The sequence below is a fragment of the Oncorhynchus kisutch genome, linkage group LG25, assembly GCF_002021735.2.
Source record: "Oncorhynchus kisutch isolate 150728-3 linkage group LG25, Okis_V2, whole genome shotgun sequence".
Lineage (NCBI taxonomy): Eukaryota > Metazoa > Chordata > Actinopteri > Salmoniformes > Salmonidae > Oncorhynchus > Oncorhynchus kisutch.
Window position 1 is genome coordinate 35,233,920 of NC_034198.2, and position 12,905 is coordinate 35,246,824.

Sequence of the window (12,905 nt, forward strand, 5' to 3'; positions counted from 1 at the left end):
ATAGTTCCAGTCATACATTTGGACACACCTACTCATTCCAGGGTTTTTATTTTATTTTTACTATTTTCTACATTGTAGAATACTAGTGAAGACGTCAAAACTATGAAATAACACAAATGGAATCATGTAGTAACCAAAAAAATGATGTTTTTGTTTCAAAGTAGCCTCACTTTGCCTTGACAGCTTTGCATACTCTTGGCATTCTCTCAACCAGCTTCATGAGGTAGTCACCTGGAATGCATTTCAATTAACAGGTGTGCCTTGTTAAATAATTTGTGGAATTTCTTTCCTTCTTAATGCCTTTGAGCCAATCAGTGTAGTGACAAGGTAGGGGTGGTATACAGAAGATGGTCTTTTACCAAATAGGGCTAAGTCCATATTATGGCAAGAACAGCTCAAATAAGCAAAGAGAAACAACAGTCCATCATTACTTTAAGACATGAAGGTCAGTCAATACGGAACATTTCAAGAACTTTGAAAGTTTCTTCAAGTGCAGTTGCAAAAACCATTAAGCACTATGATTAAACAAGCTCTCATGAGGACCGCCACAGGAAAGGATGACCCAGAGTTACCTCTGCTGCAGAGGATAAGTTCATTAGAGTTACCTGGCTGTCATGAGGACCACCACAGGAAAGGAAGACCCAGAGTTACCTCTGCTGCAGAGGATAAGTTCATTTGAGTTACCAGCCTCAAATTGCAGCCCAAATAAATGCTAGTAAGTAACAGACATCTCAAAAACAACTGTTCAGAGGAGACTGCATGAATCAGGCCTTCATGGTCAAATTGCAGCAAAGAAACCACTACTAAAGGACACCAATAAGAAGAGACTTGCTTGGGCCAAGAAACACGAGCAATGGACATTAGACCGGTGGAACGCTGTCCTTTGGTCTGATGAGTCCAAATATGATATTTTTGGTTCCAACTGCCGTGTCTCTGTGAGACGCAGACTAGGTGAACATATGATCTCCGCATGTGTGGTTCCGACCATGAAGCATGGAGGAGGAGGTGTGATGTTGTGGGGGTGCTTTGCTGGGGACACTGATTTATTTAGAATTCAAAGCACACTTAACCAGCATGGCTACCACAGCATTCTGCAGCGATACGCCATCGCATCTGGTTTGTGCGATGACCAACTATGAAATAACACATATGGAAACATGTGGTAACAAAGTGTTAAACAAATCAAAATATATTTTACATTTTCGTTTCTTCAAATTGCCACCCTTTTCCTTGGCGGCAGCTTTGCACACTCAGGGTATTCTCTCAACCAGCTTCACCTGGAATGCTTTTCCAACCATCTTGAAGGAGTTCCCACGTATGCTGAGCACTTGTCGGCTGCTTTTCCTTCACTCTGCGGTCCGACTCATCCCAAACCATCTCAATTGGTTTGAGGTCGGGGGATTGTGGAGGCCAGGTCATCTGATGCAGCACTCCATCACTCTCCGTCTTGGTAAAATAGCCCTTACATAACCTGGAGGTGTGTTGGGTCATTCTCCTTTTGGCTTGTAAGTGAGCATTTAACTGTACAGTTGTTTTTGGCACGTGACAAATACGTTTTCATTTGTTTAACGACAAAAGAAAATCTGTCATGACAACTGAATGGGGTACTTTTTGTTTGTCACCTGTGCTATAGACTTGGCAAATAATTTTCCTTCACAAGGACAATAATATATTCTTTCTATTTTACTCTATCCCATTCAATTACATTTGTCCCCCATTCTTCTGAAGGCTTGTGCTGGGACATAATGATGTCTGGCACAACAATGTGTTAGAAGAAGGAGCGGTTATTGGTGTCTGTCTGTCTACAGCAGGGCTTCTGTTCACCATCAGGTTGTGGGGCTAACTACATCTAGCCTATACAACACTGTGATAGGTTATTGTACACATCAGATCACATCAGCTTTGATGATAATATCATACTATTTTAGGCTACACTTAAGTGAGGGGAGATGGCATCATGTAAGGAAGCAGTCATGAAACCATGTTAACTCCATTCAGAAGTTAGGCTATATGATCTCATTACTTTTTAACTAGGCAAGTCAGTTAAGAACAAATTCTTATTTACAATGACAGCCTACCCTGGCCAAACTCTAACGACGCTGGGTCAATTGTGCCCTGCCCTATGGGACTCCCAATCACAGACGGTTGTGATACAGCCTGGAATCAAACCAGGGTCTGTATTGACGCCTTTAGCACAGATATGTAGTGCCCGACCAGCTAGTTGTAGCTTAATGCCATTCATTTGTGCCATGATGAGCCACTAATTTAAAACTGGTCAGGCACCTTGCTTGCCAGCTAGCAAATGACTATTGATTGACACCAAGCCCAATACACACAGTTTCCCAAACTCGACACCCCCCCTGCACGTTTCGTTTTTCTCCCTAGCACTACACAGCTGATTCAAATCATCAAAGCTTGATGATGAGTTGGTCATTTGAATCAGCTGTGTAGTGCTAGGACTAAAAAACAAAACGGGAGTTTAAGAAACCCTGGTTTAGAGGGTGTCACATCATAGTTTAATCAGCAGCTGTCCATGAGGGAGGCACATGTAGAAACATTTGTAACTAAACAGTGCTGCTAGCTAGCTAGTTAGGGAAATAAACTGGCCTTAAAACAAACCTGCTTATAGCCAGCTATATAGGCTACTATTGACAAGCAGGTGTACCCATCTACCTTGAAACACAAACAGATCAGTGGCTTTCAAATCTCTCCTCCAGATCCCCCGGACGTTTCACCCAATCAAGTGCTTTTTGATTTGTGGTCTTGCAAGACCACTCAATAATAAACGAACGAAGAGTGAAATACAAACTCACCAGAAAATGTTGGCAGATGTTATCCGGTCCTTGACCTTGGACTGGTGAAGGGTTGAAGCCAGGGTGTAGTGCTCAGCGAGTCAGGTGCTTGTAGACTCAATGGAATCTGCCTGTATGAAGAAGTTATGCTGCTACTGGCAACACATAATCCAGAAAACGTTTAGATAAATTATTGAAAGTCAAACTGACATTATTCAGTTAAATCTTACTTTGCTTCCAGTAAATAAAATCCTCGCCAGACAGACCATTCCTGAAGGATAAGTCGCCGGACTTGTCCCTGCGCTAGGAGGACATATCTTTCTCCAAATCCCTCTGCGACCTAGAGCAAAGCGCGCGGCTCCGCCTCCACACGCATCAAAACTCTGGAGAACTTCGTCGCGAATTCAAACACAGATCCAGGATCAGATGACCATGCTCCCATACTACCCTTAACCATTAGGGGAGTGAACAAATACCTGAGTCTGTATCAGTAGTTAGGCTAAAGTTATAATTTATTGGAGCTAGAATTAAGATGTCCATACTCGACAAGACATGGTTTAGGTCGGGTTGACCATGTAGAAATATTCAAAAGCCGCGCAATCCAAGTGGCATTAAATTGCTCTGATAGGATTTGGAAAGGAGTTTGTGTATGTGGTCGAGGAAACATAAATAAAACGGTCCACAGTTCGAAGTTGTTAGGTTTTAGTGACACCTGCTGGTAAGACGGGGTATCGTAAGTAACACACCCGTTGCACTCAAATCAAATGGACCGCTGCAGTGTGCTTTCAAAAGTACGACAATGAAATACATGTATTTTTAGTCTTGTTTAAACAATGAATCACGCATAGCTTCTCTTACAGAGCGAATAAACTATCAGAAACTGTTTAATTCAAGAATTTAAAAATGTTAACCATTCTTCGCAATTTTAACACAATCTTGCATCACTCAAAGAATGTTCTGTCTAGGTAGCAAACTCAAACATGAGTGGGAGTGAGTGTTACAATGCCTCCTATCTCCTTGGCTCATTGCACTCTTTCTGAACCACTCACAGTGCATTCAACACGGAAATTACTTAGAGTTCTGAGTCATCTGAGGATACATTGGTTTTTATCTGTAACATCTATGTACAGTGAAAATGCAGCGATTAAAAATGTACAGTGAATGATAAAAGTCTAAGGATGATATTCCCTTTCCAATGTACAGTTTGCTAAAAAAAATTGTCATTGAACTTCTTCCATGTTTTCACCTCCTTTATATAATCATGATTGACGACAAATACAAAATTGCTGAGTGTTGTTTGTCGTAGTAGTAGTTTGAGTACTTGTAGTCCAAGGTGCTGACGCCATATGCACCTGCTTGAGAGAAAAGACAAGAAGATCATTTCATATTGTGAACTGACACTTCATGAGAACCACACAATGCATCTTCAGTGAGTAGTTTTCACTGGGTACTGGATGTCCCCACCCACATTCTGAAATATAATTTTTGTCCCCCCCAGTTTAATCATTGGAATGTGATACAAAAGAGTGCAACAGTGTGCCTTAGGACCATGCGGACGCCTGCAAACAGTCAGGTAGGCTGTTTTGGAGTGTTTATCTGACTGAATTTTTTTTGCATATATATACACACACTATAGTCAAAAGTATATACACCTACTCATTCAAGGGTATTTCTTGATTTTTACTATTTTCTATATTGTAAAATAATGGCGAAGACATCAAAACTATTAAATAACACATGTGGAATCATGTAGTAAACAAAAAAGTGTTCAGCAAATCAAAATATATTTTAGATTTCACATTCTTCAAATAGCCACCCTTTGCCTTGATGACAGCTTTACACCCTCTTGTCATTCTCTCAACCAGCTTTATGAGGTAGTCACCTGGAATGTATTTCAATTAACAGGTGTGCCTTCTTAAAAGTTAATTTGTGGAATTTCGTTCCTTCTTAATGCGTTTGATCAGTTGTGTTGTGACAAGGTAGGGCGGTATACAGAGGATAGCCTTATTTCAAATCAATTCAAAGTTTATTTGTCACATGCGCCGAATACAACAGGTGTAGTAGACCTTACAGTGAAGTGCAAAACAGGTATTAGGTGAACAATGTGTAAGTAAAGAAATAAAACAACAGTAAAAAGACAGGTTATATACAGTAGAGAGGCTATAAAAGTAGCAAGGCTACATACAGACACCGGTTAGTCAGGCTGATTGAGGTAGTATGCACATGAATGTATAGTTAAAGTGACTATGCATATATGATAAACAGAGAGTAGCAGCAGCGTAAAAAGAGGGGTTGGGGGGTGGCACACAATGCAATGCTTTGCTGGTGACACCGTCTGGAATTTATTTAGAATTCAAGGCACACTTAACCAGCATGGCTACCACAGCATTCTGCAGTGATACACCATCGCATCTGGTTTGGGCTTAGTGGGATTATCATTTGTTTTTCAACAGGACAATGACCCAACACACCTCCAGGTTATGTAAGGGCTATTTTACCAAGAAGGAGAGTGATGGGGGTGCTGCATCAGATGACCTGGCCTCCACAATCACCTGACCTCAACCCAATTGAGATGGTTGAGGATGAGTTGGACCGCAGAGTGAAGGAAAAGTAGCCAACAAGTGCTCAGCATATGTGGGAACTCCTTCAACTGTTAGAAAAGCATTCCAGGTGAAGCTGGTTAAGAGAATGCCGAGAGTGTGCAAAGCTGCCATCAAGGCAAAGGATGGCTAGTTGAAGAATCTCAAATACAAAATACATTTTGATTTGTTTAACACTTTTTTGGTTACTACATTATTCCATATGTGTTATTTCATAGTTTTAATGTCTTCACTGTTATTCTACAATGTAGAATATAGTTAAAATAAAGAAAAACCCTTAAATGAGTAGGTGTTCTAAAACATTTGACCGGTAGTGTACACTGTATGGCTCTAGAGTTGTCTTCAGCCTCCAGGGCCTCAGAAACCTGTCAGGAGTTACCTCCGACACTACATTTGTGTCATGTTGACCCTGGAGTCAAGTTAACCTTTGAAGGGCCCTCAAGAGTCGGTCCTACCTGCTCCAGATGTATATGAGGAAGTCAGGGTGGAGAAAGTAGTAGCTGCTCTTGTTAAAATGGCCGCCATAATATGATCTCAGCCTGGAACAGAATCAGTAAACACGATACCCCATGAAATGTCAAGCGCTTTATGAAATGCTCCGAAATCATATCAAAACAAATGTGTTGATAATAATAGTTATTACGTCCGTCCATTAAATGTCTCTGCTGGTATTCTTCTGTTCTTCGTCAGTGACTCTAGGAAGTTGCAGTATATTGAGCCTTCTGGGATCAGAACACAAAGATAAAAAATATGGAATGAGGATTCCATGTTAAAGGGTGAAGTGATTTTTGTTCTCTTATCTAACCTTTATCTAAACCATTATGTCCCATTGAGATAAATGATCTCTTGTGTAGTTGAGGGGGGTATCTTCATGTAAAAATCACTGGATGATTCAGAAGATTTACTGCTGTTGTCACTGTCTGTGTCCAGCGCTTGAGTTGGGCAGGAGCTCACCGAGCCGGAGTACCGACACCTCATTTTCTACTGCTTGGGCTCCTGTTCCTCATAGAATATTAGCTCAAAAGTATTGTGGTGACCCTTTACTCAGTACTTTGTTGAAGCACCTTTGGCAGCGATTAAAACCTAGAGTCTTCTTGGGTATGATGTTTGACACACCTGTATTTGGAGAGTTTCTCCCATTCTTCTCTGCAGATCCTCTCAAGCTCTGTCAGGTTGGATGGGGAGCGTCGCTGCACAGCTATTTTCAGGTCTCTCCAGAGATGTTTGATCGGGTTCAGGTCCGGGCTCTGGCTGGGCCACTCAAGGACATTCAGAGACTTGTCTCTAAACCACTCCTGCATTGTCTTGGCTGTGTGCTTAGGGTTGTTGCCCTGTTGGAAGGTGAACCTTCACCCCAGTCTGAGGTCCTGAGCTCTCTGTAGCAGGTTTTCATCAAGGATCTCTCTGTACCTTGTTCTGTTCATCTTTCCCTCGATCCTGACTAGTCTCCCAGTCCCTGCCGCTGAAAAACACCCCCACAGCATGATGCTGCCACCACCATGCTTCACCGTAGGGATGGTGCCAGGTTTCTTCCAGACGTGACGCTTGGCCTTCAGGCCAAAGAGTTCAATCTTGGCTTCATCAGACCAGAGAATCTTGTTTCTCTTGCCTTTTGGCAAACTCCAAGCTGGATGTCATGTGCCTTTTACTCAGGAGTGGCTTCCGTCCTCACTCTGCCATTAAGGCCTGATTGGTGGAGTGTTGCAGAGATGTTTATCCTTCTGGAAGCTTCTCCCATCTCCACAGAGGAACTCTGGAGCTCTGTCAGAGTGACCATCCGATTCTTCGTCATCTCCCTGACCAAGGACCTTCTCCCCGATTGCTCAGTTAGGCATGGTGGCCAGCTCTAGGAAGAGTCTTGGTGGTTCCAAATTCTTCAATTTAAGAATGATGGAGGCCACTGTGTTCTTGGGGACCTTCAATGCTACAGAAATGTTTTAGTACCCTTCCCCAGATATGTGCCTCGACACAATCTGTCTCAGAGCTCTACGGACAATTCCTTCGACCTCATGGCTTGGTATTTGCTCTGACATGTACTGTTAACTGTGGGACCTTATATAGACAGGTGTGTGCCTTTGCAAATCATGTCCAATCGATTGAATTTACCACTAGTGGACTCCAATGAAGTTGTAGAAACATCTCAAGGATGATCAATGGAAACAGGATGCACCTGAGCTCCATTTTGAGTCTCAAATCAAACATTTTATTGGTCACATACACATGTTTAGCAGATGTTATAATGGGTGTAGCGAAATGCTAGTCTCATAGCAACGGGTCTGAATACTTATGTAAGGTATTTCAGGTAGTTTTTTTTTAATAAATGTGCAACATTTTGCTTTGTTATTATGAGGGATTATGTGTAGACTGATGAGGATTTTAAAAATGTATCCCATTAAGGCTGTAACGTAACAAAATGCTGCAAAAGTCAAGGGGTCTGAATACTTTCCGAATGCACTGTGATATTTTACACATATACTGAACAAAAATATAAAAGCAACATGTAAAGTGTTGGTCCCATGTTTCATGAGCTGAAATAAAAGATCACAGAACATTTCTATATGCACAGAAACCTTTTCTCTCAAATATTGTGCACAAATTTGTTTACATCCCTGTTAGTGAGTGTTTCTCCTTTGCCTAGATAATCCATCCACCTGACAGGTGTGGCATATCAAGAAGCTGATTAAACAGCACGATCATGACATAGGTTCACCTTGTGCTGGGGCAATAAAAAGCCACTTTAAAATGTGCAATTTTGTCACACAACCAATGCTACAGATGTCTCAAGGTTTGAGGAAGCGTGCAATTAGCATGCCGACTACAAATATGTCCACCAGATCTGTTGCCAGAAAATGTAATGCTAATTTCTCTACCATAAGCAGTCTCCAACGTCGTTTTTGAGAATTTGGCAGTAGGTCTAACTGGCCTCAAAACCGCAGACCATGTGTAACCACGCCAGGTCAGGACCTCCACATCTGGCTTCTTCACCTCCAGGATCATCTGAGACAAGTCACCCAGAAAGCTGATGAAACTGTGGGTTTATACAACTGAAGAATTTCTGCACAAACTGTCAGAAACTGTCCCAGGAAAGCTCAGCTCGTCGTCCTCACCAGGGTCTTGACCTGACTGCAGTTCGGTGTCGTAACTGACTTCAGTGGGCAAATGCTCACCTTCGATGGCCACTGGCACACTGGAAAAGTGTGCTCTTCACGGATGAATCCCGGTTTCAACTGTTCTTGGCAGATGAAAGACGGCGTGTGTGGCGTTGTGTGATCAAGCAGTTTGCTGATGTTAACTTTGTGAACAGAGTGCCCCATCATGGCAGTGGGGTTATAGTATGGGCAGTCATAAGCTACGGACAACAAACACAATTCCATTTCATCAATGGATCAATTGAATGTACAGAGATACCGTGACGAGATCCTGCAGCCCATTGTCGCGCCATTCATCCACCTCATGTTTCAGCATGATAATGCACAGCCCCATGTCGCAAGGATCTGTGCACAATTTTTGGAAGCTGAAAATGTCCCAATTCTTCCATGGCATGTATACTCACCAGATATGCCAGCCATTGAGCCTGTGTGGGATGCTCTGGATGGATGTGTACGACAGCGTGTTCCAGTTTCCGCCAATATCCAGCAACTTCGCATAGCCATTGAAGAGGAGTGGGACAACATTCCACAGGAAACAATCAACAGCCTAATCAGCTCTATGCGAAGGAGATGTGTCACACTACATGAGGCAAATGGTGGTCACACCAGATACTGGTTTTCTGATCCACCATTTTTGTAAAGGTATCTGTGACCAGCAGATGCATATCTCTATTCACAGGCATGTGAAATCAATAGATTAGCGCTTAATGAATGTATTTCAATTGACTGATTTCCTTATATAAACTGTAACTCAGTAAAATTGTAGACATTTTTGCATGTTGAGTTTATATTTATCCCCTTATTTGTGATGGCACAAAACTACCTCCATACTTCTATTCATTTGTATGGGTTACCTTCAGATGAGTCCTGTGTGACACTTGTGGCCGATGTAGAGCAAAACCACCATGTTCGGAAGCTACAGACAGAAGTTGGCGCATCAGCCATTACTGACTTCAGACGAGTCCCTTGACATTTGTTGGGGCCGTAGAGCGAAACGGAGAACACCATCGTGATCGTGACAGTCTCCCCTCTCCATAATAGTTTTTAGGTCAAACCGTTCAGATGCTAGAGGTTTTCGTGAGGTCTGACAAACACCACTGTAGCTCAGCCACCTTCCACCACAGATGGCCGGCATAGGTGGATGTGGTGGATTGAGTCGCAGCCCAAGCAAAAAAACAGATCTCTCTAGTTTAAACTGATGGGGATTTCTTAAATCATTATTTTATGTTACGTAGATTGACACAGGTGCTGGGGTAACTCACAGTGTTTCTGGTCCAGGAGATACAGGAGCCCCAGTCAGGCAGTCTTTTGAAGTTCCATGACTGTCGGGGGGGGGGGGGGGTCTAGATAAGCATTGAAATAGAAACACATTTGTTTGTATTTTTATTTACAAGTCTCTGCCATTATCAGTAAAAAGCTACACATACTGTTATAGTAAACTACAGTAAGAGCTTATCAGAACCTGATAATAGCATCGTGTTAGCCTGGGGTTTATACAGAACACATCTTCAGTGTGGACTCTTTGCTATGAGGACTTACCAAATACTGATCCTCTTGTTGACACTCTCATTGAAGAACACATAACCAGAGACAGAGTGCAGACACGACTAAAACTATCAGGAAAGCTTTCCAAGGGTACATTTCTCTGCATTTTTGATGGATTTGAAAAGCTATGTGTTTTTCCAATGAAGTTACAGTTCTTGGTCCATGGCTGAGCAGTTACAGTGTAAGAAAGCTACACTACAGTTTATACACACCTTTCTTTTGTATCTAAATCCCGTCAAGCAATTCTTCCGTTCCTTTCCAGTTGTGTGTCCAAGTTAAGAGTGTTTGGTTCATATTTTCCGTGTCTAGTGAAGTCATACCCCCCAAAAATGTTGTTTTATACTTACCTTACTTTCATCATGTGTTTGTATAGGTTTATCCTTATCACATCCCCCTGTTCTGTTATGAAACCTGTTCATGGATGTCTCTCCTTTTCTGCAGAACCACACACAAACCTTTACCTCAATAAATATGACATTTATTTTCTCTCTGACCGCAGCGTTGTATCCCTGGTGACGTCTATCTACCCAGTTACCGATCTTTTCCACCCCACTGTACAGCGCTTTGAGCATGTGGAAAAACGCTGTATAAATCCGATCAATTATTATCTGAGCAAAAAAGACAGTTCCTGTTTGTGAAATTTATTGTAGTGGTAATATTTACTGTACAAAACAGCTTGTTCATTCAGTGACATCCTCACTACGTCTGCTGTGTCTTTGGTGTTGTCACTATCTATCTGAAATTATAAACTGGCTGGTTCCAGCCCTGAATGCTGATTGGCTGAAAGTTGTGGTATATTTAAGCAATAAGGCCCGAGGAGGTGTGTTATATGACCAATATACCACGGCTAAGGGCAGTTCTTACGCACGACACAACGCGGAGTGTCTGGACACAGCCCTTATCAGTGGTATATTGGCCATATACCACAAACCCCCGAGGTGCCTTACTGCTATTATAAACTGGTTACCAATGTGATTAGAGCAGTAAAAATACATGTTTTGTCGTACCCGTGGTATAAGGTCTGATATACCATGGCTGTCGGCCAATCAGCATTCAGGACTCGAACCACCCAGTTTATTATAGACCGTATACCACAAGTATGATAAACCATTTACTTTTACTGCTCTAATTACATTGGTAAACCGTTTATAATTGCAGTAAGGCACCTTGGGGGTTAGTGATATATGGCCGGATTGCATCGTGCCTAAGAACAGCCCTTAGCCATGGTATATTGGCCATATACCACAACCCCTAGGGCCTTATTGCTTAATAGCATCATCTGTGTCACTGTGAAACACCTACAAACCCAACATCAAACAAACAGTATCAAACAACATTGTCATAACTGTACATATCATACAAATTCATTATACAAATGGTTTCTCCAAAGACTTGAAATTCCAGACGACGTCGGCAAAAATAGTATTTTACTGTAAAAAGTAACGGTGTGTAAAACCAGTAGCCAGATTTTAAAAAGGCTATGTCCAGCATTTTGTTTAAAAGGCAACGATATAGTATACCATTTATAATACCAGTCCACTTTCCTTTCATTGTGAAATTAGACCACAGGTGTGAAACTCATTTGAATGCTTTGTGTCATTGGGTGAGGCAACAGAGCAAAAATAACCACAGATCATCCACAAATAGTGTACACATAGTACTATATAGCTCATATGTTGACATACTGTATTCATGGAATCATATTACGCACTATACAGTCATATGGCTCAGACACGATCGGTTGTCAAAACTTCCTTTTGGGTCCAATGCAAGTGACCAGTAGTGTCAATCCACAGCCTCTGAACATGGCAGGTTCCTTCCACATCTTCGTTCCACCATGGAGCTCAGGTGGGACTCTTGTGGGTCTGGAGGCCTAGAACATCCAGTCCCTGTGACAACTTCCTGGTCTGTGGGGTTATGGGGGGCTGTGAGGGGTCACCCCTCATTGAAAACACCCTTGAATGTGGCTGGCTCTTGGTGAGCCTAGATGAGCTGCAGTAGTGAACAACACCAATGTCCTGTTCCTTCGATGACAACATACTGTCCCAAGGACTTCCTATTCCTATTTCGGCCGGTTGCTAGGAGATCTTGCAGCTGTTGCCGGTGCAGCTCTGTGCGGTTGCCGGGCTGAGCTGCTGAGGGCGGATACATTTTTTTTTTTTCAGCAGCTGACCTCCGGTCCTCTTGGTGGCGATGTGGGTGGTGTTGGTGGTGGTGACAGAGTAGGAACTTCCGTGCATCATGCGGGCATTGAGGCCGTTGGCCATGGAGAAAGACTTGAGGTGGGACTTGAGGGCCAGGGGGAGAGGAAGCTTGTCAACCAGGTGGACAGGGGTGCAAGACACGATGGAACGACAGCACAGGTCCTGGAGACTCAACACTAAGAAAGACAGAGAAGGGGAGGAGAGAGAGAGCAAAGGAGAGAGAAAATATTTAACATTTCACAAATAGCAATAATACACCATGAGAGGGCACTGTTGGGTTAAACAGAACAGAGAGAGAGAGAGAGAGAGAGAGAGAGAGACACACAGAGAGAGAGAGACACAGAGAGAGAGAGACACAGAGAGAGAGAGAGAGAGAGAGACACAGAGAGAGAGAGAGAGAGACAGAGAGAGAGAGAGACACAGAGAGAGAGAGAGACAGAAAAAGAAAGAGCCAGAGAGACACAGAGACAGAGACAGAGACAGAGACAGAGACAGAGACAGAGAGAGAGAGAGAGAGAGAGAGAGAGAGAGAGAGACACACAGAGAGAGAGAGAGACACACAGAGAGAGAGAGAGAGACACAAGAGAGAGAGAGAGACACACAGAGAGAGAGAGA

The 12,905-nt window shown here is 42.7% G+C and overlaps 2 protein-coding genes across 2 annotated transcripts in view; both read right to left on the bottom strand.

Moving 5' to 3' along the window:
- Nucleotides 1-3,473, bottom strand: part of LOC109888865 (caskin-2) — an 82,867-nt gene extending 79,394 nt beyond the window's left edge. Inside the window, 1 exon segment of the mRNA XM_031805095.1 lies at nucleotides 2,814-3,473. The gene's annotated coding sequence lies outside the window, so the exon portion shown is untranslated.
- A 7,238-nt stretch (nucleotides 3,474-10,711) lies between these two features.
- LOC109870354 (ras-related protein Rab-40B) overlaps nucleotides 10,712-12,905 on the bottom strand; it is a 74,542-nt gene continuing 72,348 nt past the window's right edge. Inside the window, exon 4 of the mRNA XM_031804843.1 lies at nucleotides 10,712-12,522. Within this exon, the coding sequence (XP_031660703.1) occupies nucleotides 12,165-12,522 (358 nt within the window). The 3' untranslated portion in view covers nucleotides 10,712-12,164. The remainder of the gene's footprint in view (nucleotides 12,523-12,905) is intronic.